General features: G+C 39.1%; 1 protein-coding gene across 2 annotated transcripts in view; it reads right to left on the bottom strand.

Moving 5' to 3' along the window:
* Nucleotides 1-1098: 1098 nt before the first annotated feature.
* Nucleotides 1099-11950, bottom strand: part of CBFB (core-binding factor subunit beta) — a 41369-nt gene continuing 30517 nt past the window's right edge. For both annotated transcript variants that reach the window (XM_065640907.1, XM_065640906.1), the window contains exon 6: nucleotides 1099-3364. In XM_065640907.1, coding sequence (XP_065496979.1) covers nucleotides 3342-3364 — 23 coding nt within the window. In that variant the 3' untranslated portion in view covers nucleotides 1099-3341. The remainder of the gene's footprint in view (nucleotides 3365-11950) is intronic.

Here is an 11950-nt window from a genome sequence, read left to right as displayed (position 1 = left end):
CCTCCTTTAGTTTAAAACCATCACCCCTCGTCCTATCACAACAGGCCTTGCTAAAAAGTCTGTCCCCATCTTTCTTATCGGCCCCTTTTAAGTACTGAAAGGCTGCAATAAGGTCTCCCCGGAGCTTCTCTTCTCCAGGCTGAGCAACCCCAGCTCTAACTGCTCGTTGAAGGCACCTTTCCAAAGGAGCTGCTTTGAGGGCAGAGCCCACGGCAGGTGGCAAAGATCCCGTCTGCCCTCAGGAACACGGAATCAGAGCAACGGCGTTTGGCATTTGAGTCTGTTTCAAAAGCTCCTTCCCTCCCACGCCGCAGGGATCTGCAGAGGAACCACAGGTCACAGTCAATGCACTCTCTCATCTGTTTACAGTTAGATTTTAAAAATATGAAATAAGGTTATACTTTGTCCTTTTGCATGTAAACACTCCCAAAGCAGGGAACAGGTCAAGTTATTAAAAAATCCCCAATCCTCTATGTGATTTCAGTACACACCCACCATTGCCATTCAATATTCGGTATTTGAAGTTATACCACCTTACATTTCAGTGGCTTTAGAAGAGGGTTTTAGGTGTAGCACGTGACATTCCTATTTTCCGCATGGAACTTCACCACATTTCCCCATTTCCTCAATTTCAATGTGCCAACAACCTCGTTTTCCTCCTCCTCATCCAAAGCAGCACAATTAGCGAGGTTGAACGGCTGCTATAACAACATGCCCATCACCAAAGCTCTTCTGTTGGCATGCACAACTCACAACCCAACGCCACAGAATTTCTTAGTGTTCCTTAAATAGATATACGCTTTCAGAGTAAGCAGGACATATCAGTCACAAAATAACACAGGAGTTTTAGGGCAGCGAAATCCGCATTTTCCCCACTGTATGCCCTTACATTAAAGGTTTTGAGTCATTAACACCCCTCCTGAATACGGGGAGGTTTGGGTTCTTTTAAGTGACCACTGGATGTCACTGCTGCTTTAACCAGGGACAGCCTGGCACTGGCAGCGGGTTGGAAACTCACCCCATAAACACGAAATACATAAGCATGGAATACCAGGGTGCCAGAAATAAATTTACAGCAACGTGTTTTCACTACACAGAAGTTTATTATGAAAGTTAAACGTACAACACAAAAAGTAGCAAAAGCAATCCTGTAGCTTAAGGCAACTCTTACAGGAGATGAATTCAAGAAAAGATGATGCAACTTCAGTTTAAATAGAAATCATGAAAAATATCAAATTGCATCAATAACTTAAAATGCACTTTAAAAAGTCTGCACTAACCAGCAGAGGGTAAGGGCTTGTGATCTTAATGCCAGCATTAAGATATAGAAAGCAGCAGAATGCTAAATGATGATAGGGAAAATTCAGTATTTACACAAAGATAGCAACGTTAATATCTGATAGCATAATTTCCTGTGTACTTATGGTTTTAAACCACTGTCTGAAACGTTAGGAAAACCTTTTAAAATAAATCTTCAGACTATTCCATCAAAAATACACAGATGGCAGAGAAGATCCGAGGCCAGGGATGCGTGCGTGTGTCCCTTAAATAACTCATTGCAGAAACACTTCAGAAAAATTATTTTTTGGGGAGAAGGGGAGCAAGAAGAATACGTGGCCACAGAGTGAAAAGGTTATCGTTCAGGTGAATCACATTTAAATTGAAGTATCAAAATATTTCTATTTGATGACACTCTCACAGTTCATAGTTATGGACATTTTTAAGTGAATGTTAAATATCCATATTATTAACATACAAAGATTCTCCTTCACATCGACATCTGTTTACATTTTTGCAAGACCTCTTTTGCATCTATTGTTTTGCCATTAGTAAGGAATGTAATTATCTTAATTACAGAATTTAATAAAGATTTAACTGTTCTAACCATACAGAGTTTCTACATTCAAAATCATTCTTAAAATACTGAAATCAGATCACCTATTTTAAAAAGGTATTTAATTGACATTTTAATTAATCAGGCTGTACAGGAAGCATCACATTTTAACAAAGCCAAATGACACCACATTTCTAATCAATTTTCTTCAAATATTGGACGCAATGAAAAATTTGGAACAAGTCCATTCACCATCACCCCAAATAAAACAAGGTAATTCACAGAGATTAACTCGTCCCAAATCTTACCCTGTTAGAAAATGCAATATATACTGCAACGTAGTCTTAATTTGCATAAGATTTATTAGAAGTGTCCTATGCACAGTATGAGATTTTCTGCACACAACCTCATCTCAACTTTTCACCATTCAGCGCAACTTTACAAAAAGCCTAAGATATAAAATATACTTAAAGCAGCTATCTTAAACATGATTTAATACATATCACCTTGGCAGCTGATCACTTTTGTTCCCAGTTTAACATGCTGTTGAATCTGATTGTAGAGTTGCAGTATCCCTTTTAAGAACTATTTTAAAAAAATCCCTGAATAAAACAGAAGCCAGCCTGCGACTTCCTAGGAGTTTCAGTAACGTACTATATACAGGGGGATAATAACCACCCAAACTCACTTGTTACAGAATAAAATCTAAGACGGATACTGGGCCAGACTGCATTAATGCATGAAAATATACATTTTAAGATTTTATCATTTAAAAAGTGGAACCAATGAATTGTTAGCAGTTAAAAGAATACTGCAACTGTAACGTTCACAAACCCACTAAGTTTGAAAACCGATTCCAACAGCTCTGATTCACTGGGTTTAGCTTGGAAATAATGCAAAATAATGTCAGCAGTTTTAAGAAGGTCTTGCAAATTTCGAAAAAAAAAAGAAAACTGAGAGAAAGATAAGAATGCGTATCTAAAATAAAGCAGGAGCACAATAAGGACAATCAAAATTCCAAAAGCCCATATTAAAAAAATTAAGCTTGGAATGCATTGGCTTCCAGCAGTTTACAAAAAAAAAAAAATAAAAACAAAAAAAGAAGTTCTAAATCTGTAATATCTTGACCTATTTTTAAGTGACAATTTTTATTACAGTTGAGAAACATGGTTTTATAGCTGCATAAGTTTCCATTTCACTAAAATAGTGCCAACAAAAATAAGTTTGCATAGAAAAACAAAATTTCAAATTGCCACTGGCTACATGCTTAAAATGGGAAATGCAGGTATTGTAACATAAACATAGTGCAAACCATGGCAGTTCAGGGTGATTTTGACTGCCGCAGGTCAGGAAACAGACCATAGTATACCCAGTTATCACAGTTTCTGGTCTTTTATTAAATCCGTTGCCAAGTAGAAGCAATGCATGTGTGCAGACCCACGATACGCCTGCTGCTGTTGATTAACGTAGTTTGAGATCGTCGCCACTTCCCAGGTTAGACCCAGGACTAGGGTCTTGTTGTCTTCTTGCCTGCGTTAATAAACACATATTTAGGATCAAAAAATGACTTAGAAAGTATCAGTTTAGTTAATTTATACAGTGTATTAACGTGACTAAGACCATAACCATTTCTAAAGCAGAAACTTTACATTTCAAGCAGTTACCAACACATTCATTTTTCACATCAAAATCTTTATTTTTTCTCCCTCAATTCGATAATCTCCCAGAACTGACAGGGGTCTTGGAGGAGGGGCACAGAGCCCTGGCTCTGCCTCTCCATCCTGCAGCCAGGCTGAAACGCTTCTCAACGTCACTTCAACCACCAGCGGGAGACTTCCAGAATACTTAGGCAACAATTTTTTGCATCTTCTTCCAAAACACATTTTCTTGTGAAATTCCCTTCTGTTAAACTTTTCTGTAAATGTTTTCAGGATCAAGGCTTTGGGGAGAAGGGCTATGATGCAAGATGGCATAGTACGTTACATTTCCAAACAAATCTCCCCTCAGTATTTTTATGTGGGAAGCGTTTACTTTAGCTTTTTCTGGAATAAAGACTTAGAACACAATAACACACTAGCACAATTTATTCTAAAGATTGACACACTTCTTAAAAGTTGGGGTTTTACTGCAGCATCATACATTTTTCTTTGGTGCACCTGTAAACTCCACAATAACACAAACCTGAGAAAACTCTGGTACTTATGATTGTGCCCCTGTATTAAAAAACGTAACATCGGTTCTGCATTAAATAAATGATTCTGTTAAACAGTTTGAGTTGATGGAAGTTTAAAGAGGGAATTAAGGTGGGTCAGTCACAGTAATATCAATCACAGTAGAAGACACTGCTGTCTACTTTCTCTACCTGTACACATGCAGGCTGCTTTCAAGTAGCACACACACAAATGCTGCAGGTAAATACTGAAAAGCATCGATATACTTAAATTTTAAAGCAATACTTCGATTCTGGGAACATCTAATATATGCCAGCTGTTTTTTAAAGACATTTGAGTATTCACACTTATTTAATGTTCACAGCAAATAGCTGGCACCTTGGTGTGTAACTACAGGGCCATGTTCTCAGCTGGCAGAAGGCATCACTACACAGACTTTATTCAACTTTCACCAGCTGCAATAACCTGCCACATTCAGAGCTTAAGAAAAGTAGCTCTCCAAAAAATGCAAAACAAGTGACCACTTCCCTCCTTTGAAAGACTTCTTGTGTTTTTTTGAAAGAGGCAGGAACAGACTTAACACAGGCAGTTGTACCAGTGAAAGATGCAGTTCAAGCACTTAGACACGAGCACACTGAATATATGAGACGCTCACGGAGCTGCTCTTGGTGCTCCGAGTCACGTTTACTGACCGGGGGGGACACCTCTCCTGGCAGCCGCCCCACTGCAGGGTGCTGCTCGGGTGTTGCTTCCTTCTCCTATTTAAATACATTTTCCTTTCACGTGCAATGATCCTGCTCTGATGCACACAGAGTTCATTCAGTAAATCTCTCTACAGCAATCAGCATGTTTCCAGAGAACACAATTCCCTCCTGCACCTTCTTTAGTGGTCAGTCATATTGCCATTATTGGCAATATTTTAAATATCACAATTGCTACCCTGTCTTCCTGAAAATAAGACCTACCCCAAAAATAAGCCCTAGCATGATTTTTCAGGATTTCTGAGGCTGCTCGAAATATAAACCCTACTCCAAAAATAAGCCCTAGTTACAGTTCATTAAAAAAGTCAATTTAAATAGTGCCCAGGCAGCTAGACATGTAAAAAAGTAAGCATCTTTTGGAGCAAAAATTAATATAAGACTCTGTCTTATTTTCGGGGAAACAGGGTACCTACTACACTATTTATCCAGTACTCTTGTTGGTTGCATTTTAGATATTTAGGGGTGAGCTGATGTTCTCGCTCTGTTCTATCTGCACTGGTCATACTCCGACTGCAGGAAACAATCTGCTTTTCCTACATGCAGAACTCTGAACGTGACAACCGACATCACTGCTGGTGCACAAACCCACAGATTTCTCAGTTATCTTTCCGAGGAATCGCGTTAAAACAAACAGCTGTAATCACATAGAGAGCTGAAGATTTTAAGTGCTAAAGGGCGTATTCCTTTCAGCCCCTGAAGCAACTTTTGCAAACTGCCTCTTTGCAGAGACGCTGAATATTGGAAGAGGGCATTTAATTGAAACGTTCACATTATTTCCAAAAGCCAAATCATTCAGCATTGACCATCGAGATCACCTTGGAAAAGTTAAATGAGGTAAGGCTCACAATTTTTTTTTTTCTTCAACAGAAAAGTAAACTGTGATGCAAACGTTTTTCTTACTACAAAATGGTTGTTCCAACAAGTCTAAATAGATACTCCCACACTAATTTAAGAGTTGTACTAAGACTGACAAAAGGATAACAGTTCCCCTTTGCATACTTTTCTCCTACCGAACAGACATTTCATTACATTTCTTCTGGTTTTAACTGCTGCCTCATTCTTCTAAAAGGAAACAGAGGCATGCACTGTCTTTCAGGACTATCAAAATGGTACTTATACCGATCTAGTTACCAGTTCTGTATTCAAACGTTTTTACACTTAATTAGAAAAAACCCAGCGAGTTAACTGCTGCTATACTACTGCTCTAAGAGCAACAGTTTCTTCTTCAGAAAACAAATCACACACACAGCAATTTTACTGTCAAATTTTGGTGAAGACTCTAAGGTATGGGCATATGGTTGCATTTATGCTTTGCCTAAAGTGGCCTTTTCTTTCAAAACATATGAAAGAATTCACATGATTTGTGACCTCATTGCTACTTGTAGCGTTTGCAGAAGCCACTACTGAACAACTACCAGATTTGCCCTTTCAAGCAATATACAAAAGGCATGACAAATTACCCTCAAATGTACCAAAAGCAGTCATTACAATATCTTTCACTAGTCTGTGTGGATAAAGGTGTAATTTTGCATTTCAGTAAGTGGGGATTTACACAAGCAACTGCAATGTGTTGGAATGACAGTTCCATCTCACTCAGACTCCCTCCTTTACATGTGCTGTGCTACTATGCAAGAATACGTACCCGTGAAACATCGTTATTCTATCAGTCACCATCCTGCCAAGGTGCATGTGCATAGTATGTAACACTTACAGCTGTGCCTTACATGCTGAAGAAAAGAAATGATGTAAAAGCACCATATATGCATTGAGAAATAAATAAGAAAACCCCACTCATAAGAGACAGGAGAAATCATCTTCTATGTAGACAGCACACTGCAGAGCATCAGGCATTGGGTGGTATTTTTGTCCAGACAATGGGTAAAATACAACTTTCGTAAGAAATGCCACAAGATCCTTAACACTCACTCACAGAAGGAGTGGGACTACCGGTATGGTAGTGTCTGGTAGTTCTCCCCAGTCTATTACAGGAAGCTAAAAGTCCCCTTTTACAGATGTAAAAATGGCAATTTCCAAAATTCTCTCTGTTTGGGGTGTCGTGCTCTCAGCACAGCTAATCAATCCTCTGAATTGCAGTATTTGCTGCAATTTTTGAAATGCATACCTTATGTCACCATGCAGAAGCACCAGAATTACTCTCAGTGAATAATGAGCTCAGCTTCTCAAAGATTAAGGAGACTTGCTTCAATTAAGAAAGATGTATCTATCTTTGCCATTGGGAAATGGAATACTCTGCCATGAGTCATGCATAGTGAGTCATGAGAAAACAGTAGTTATTCATCTGATTCCAGCATATTTCATTTTTCAGTCAAATGCTAATTTTAAGTTTGAAGGAGCACCACTTCCAATGTTATTCATCTGCTACTTAGTGAAAGGATTGCAAATATTCGCTTGTGAGAAAAACTTCTAAATAGTACACAGAACCCACCACAGTTGTAGTTTTCTTAAAAATGAATATTTTAACCAACACTGCCAGCTTCCATCCAAATATCTTGAAATGGAATAGTTAATGCAATGGAGACGTAGGGAGTTTCAATACCCCAAAATACTTCGCACTCAGCTTTCAGCACATGAAGCCACGCAAATTTGCAATACGGAAGGAATTATAACTGGCCGCAAGCCATTTAAAACCTCTAACATTGGAGAGAATATGATGACTGGCTGAAAGAACTGCAGGAATGTATCTGGCAAAAAACATTTCAAAGCCTCCTACAACATGCTATTATAGATTTATTCATGCTGAACTCATAATGCTGATACCATAAGGGTAATAACATACTAATAAACAAGTTACTAACAAAATCATTTTGACTTGATACTCAGAGTTGTTGTCTCTAACCTTGTTATCTCTGAGCTCTTCCCAAGCCTAAATACAGGGTAACTGGTATGGGCTGTAAGTCATATCAAGAGACTGATGCAGTAATATCTGTATTATATTATTTTTCTTCTTAATTAGATAGCTTGAAATAATCAAATTGTTAACTTAGAATAGTGTCTCTCTTGAACACGGATCATGTTGGAGCATTGACATCTGTTACTGGGGCACTTAAGTGAAACAGATCTAAGAATAATAATCATCTAGGAATTAAGGCAGGCAGCACACAAGCAATTCCTCTAGCAGCCAAGACAGTCAGACACCATCCTCCTCCTCCAGACACTCAATCCTGACCCACGCTGTAGCTGATTGTGCTTTCAGAAGTGCCACTAACACTCCTTAAGCTGGCTTTGAGAAAGCATCTGTAACTACCCCCTTCCTGTGCATGTTCAGAGGCCTCCGATAAACCTGAGGAAACCAACTCCTTTTACCACAGGAGCTCATCAGGAAAAGATAACGCAGTCCCACCAGGCAGTTTACACAATAGCTCTGAAAAAGCAGAGCTGGAAAGCCCGAGGTAAATTTAGTAAGAATGGACAGGGCTGCCATGAAGATGGCCCTCCCTTTCCATGAATCACTTTAAAAAAAACCAACCCAGCAGGCAAAACTGGGACCTCTGAACACCAGACAGTGAAGTCACAAGAACAACAATATCCACTGCATATATAACTTGAGACACTGGTGAAGAGGAGGGAAGGAGGAGGGAGATTATTTGAAGAAGGGCTGTCACAAAAAGTAGCCAAAACAAAGTCTCTCCATGGACAACTCCACTGCAATTCTTTAATTGCATTCTGGCAAGTCCATACTGCTGAAACAGACAGAGCAGACCCATTATGTGCCTTGGCATCTGTCATCTATAATTTACTAAATAAGTGAAAAATCAGGCTATGTTATGAAAAACTAAACAGTGAACATTTGGATTCTCTTAGGACTGTCAACCTCCTGAAAAGGATTTAAAAAAAAAAGATAACACATTGCAGATCCTTTTCTAAAAGGATACAACCACAGGACACAAAAAACCCTAAACAACAAAAAAAATCCCCACCAACCTGAAATAAGAGAGCAATACTCAGAAAAATGACCAGTTTCAATCAAGCGCACCTCCACATCCGTCCCGCTAACTGAGGCAGACCCGCATCAAGAAAAGCAACAAGCTGAAAGCCCTTCTCTGAGTTGCTGGTTAACAACGGCCTCTCCTGTGGAGATCTGAATGTGGTTAAAATGCTGGCGATGCCTCCGCCTCAATTACCTTTACTCAATAGAAGCGCAGGGGTGGGGAAACAGCCTTCTCAGAATTGAAGTCGGCAAAATGAGGCCACCACAACATGGTAAGAATGACAGCTTACAGGTGACAGAACTCTGGTCACGGTTATAGCCCGATGAGGCACCCTGTATGCTTTCAGGTCTCTGGGGGGGCTTGAAAAAGACTTTTCCTCTCAATATTCACTTCTCGGAAGAGCTTTGGCAGCAAAGGGACCCCGCTATCGCGACATGCTGCACCGGGAAGCCACGGGCAGGCAGTCGGTGATATGATGCATGAGACTTTGTAGCCCAGATCCAGCCTCCGGGGTTGCTTTGTTTGCTGGCCCTAACACCCATTTTGCAAACACCCCTTCTTCTCACTTGGGCCTGGGAAGAAGTAGCCTTGACCTTTCTTAATTATGATGTCAAGCACCACTTAAATTATGCAAATAATGGAAAACAGTCTCAAAATTGGTAAGAGAGACAGATGTTAGACTGAACTTGTAGAACAATGCATGTTATGAACTCTATATCTGATGCTCTTTTTCATTCGTACGTCCATTGATTGCCTTTCAAGCTCAGTGAAAGTCGAAATAAACAATTTTCTTGACAAAAATCCATCGATAAATCCATCCATTTAGCATCTACCTCCTATTCTTCCCTAAAAACACCCATCAGTTGTGTTACGTGCCAAGTCTGCTCTTCCACCCCAAGCTCTTGAGAGCTGTAGAGCACAACCAGGCCAAGCAGCAGAATTTCCTTCCCAATTCCTGATGCACCCTCTTGCCTGAAATCATTGCAAAGGTTCCATCTTCATTTAAAAGCTGTAACCGGACTAAGGTAACGGCAAGCTGAGAAAGGAAAAAGCACAGCAACAGAGTAAGCGCTGAGGAGCCTCAGGTACAAACTAAAACTTAACTTTTGTATGAAAACTTCTTTTCCAAGTGAAAAAAAAAAAGCTTGAAATGCTCTCTTTTAGAAAGTATTGCTTGAAGGCTGATATAAAGGTTATAAATTTATAATTAATATTGATTGCCTCCAGACAGTATTCCTGTTGCTCAGCCCCTTTCTAACCTTCATTGACTGAAAGAAGACGCTTGTATTACAGTATTCCCTGATTTGCAAGATTGATCTCCTCTGCGCTCCAGTCAGCATTGATTCTGTACAGCACAAATGGTTTTTCTGATATATGCATTCCCTAGCACTTTTACACAAATACCAGCTATTTAAAGTTCTTGTGAAACAATCTAGTCATAACATTACTGCCCTCACATTGGAAAACCTTTGGAGGCAACGCATACTCATTTTTTTCTAAATTGTTTCATCCTAAATATAAACAGATCACATATATCTAGATATTCATGCTCATCTACACATAAACAAGCATATATCAAGTCTGCACTACCCGCTGCATATGAAGAATTAACCGTTTGGGTTTCTTCCACAGCCAAAACACTGTATTAAAGGTTATACTATTTTTATATCATTGTCAGTTTGGGGAGTACATACAATAAGTAGCAATTAAATTCATTCCAGGTTAATTTTTTGAGGAAACAAACCCTTAAAAGAGTTTGATGAGGAAAAAGAAGAATCTTATTGGAATATTATATTTTCTTCTGAAGCAAGTTATACTTGACAAAAATATGTATAATTAGTTAGAGCATTTATTTACATTAGTAGTTTCATCTTAAAATCCTTTTTTTTTGTTAAAGACAGAAGGGAGAATAACTTCACTGCCTAGAACACTGGAAAAATAGGAAAGTTAGTCCTCCTACTTGATTTTGTTTCAGTTGTGAACTATTCACATTTTGGTAGCAAAATCCTGTTTTCTAAGAGTTCACAACTTCAGCACAATTAAATGAAATACATCTCTCTCATTTCAACCTGTAATTCCCGACAAACAGCAAAAATGTGTTAAAAACCTAGGGCAGGACTCGGTATTTAAAATTTAGGTAAATTTTTACTCCAGCCAGGGTGGGCCTGGTGATTTTTTAGGGTGCTTGTATTGAGAACGATTTCTAGTGGAAGAAACAAAAGTTTCAAACCAGGATTGTGGGTTTTTTCAGCAAAATGAAGGTTTTTAAAATGGGAATTTCATGTAGTTTCCTGAAATGGCTCTGCTTAGCCATTAATGTAATTTATATTTAGCACAAGACCACAAACAGACAGATTGCCAGACTAGACTGTTTCAGGGAAGAGCAAACCACTCTACCTCTTTACTCACAGTGTTGCTAAAATAAAGAGCACAGCAGTAACATGGGAAATGAACACAAAACAGAAAAACATGACATTTCAAAAATGCTGGGTGAATGTATGGCGTTGGAAAACTGAGAAGGATCCAACCCCCTCCAAGGTAAAACGATCAGTAGAAGAATCTTTAGCGAAGCTCAAGAGTAACACAGTAGGACAAACTGTGCACTCTAATGGATCACTTCAATTTTGAAGTTATAGTTTGCCTATACAAAATAAACCTTCACAAAAAAAAACCAAAAAAAAACCACCCCAAAAAACCACCAAAAAAACCCTATCTGCAGACAGCAACACACAAGACAGCCTCTTTATCCATCCCCTTGAAAATCCGTTGCTTTGTCCCTTGTGCTTCAGCGAAGGGCTGGCAAGAGGCACCTGCTTGCTGCTTTTCTGGACTGAACACAGGCCATTACTTTCAACTGATTCTAATTTTGCCAGCTGGGGGGTATTTAAATCTCTCAAAGTCATTCTGGACAGTGTAACGCATTTTGCATGATGCTACTGTGGCCAGAACGCTGAATAAAAAGCAAAAGTTTCTATCGGAAGATTCAAGCACGTCCAAACAGCACAGTAATTTCTCCAGAACACGTCTTATCCTGACACAGAACTCCAGCTATTCATACTGAAACTACACCAAACACAAGGAAACACTAGTATTGACTCTCTCAACCAAGACACAAGGAGATAAAGAGTGAAAATTCAGTATCTGCCTCACTAATATCCCCTCAGTCTCCTCCCTGTCTTCTATGAGTTTGGCAAAGGGAAAAATACAAATGCTTCAAGTTCATGTACCCGTTTG

Source organism: Caloenas nicobarica, chromosome 9, assembly GCF_036013445.1.
Source record: "Caloenas nicobarica isolate bCalNic1 chromosome 9, bCalNic1.hap1, whole genome shotgun sequence".
Classification (NCBI taxonomy): Eukaryota; Metazoa; Chordata; class Aves; order Columbiformes; family Columbidae; genus Caloenas; species Caloenas nicobarica.
This window is presented reverse-complemented; position numbering and strand designations above follow the sequence as displayed.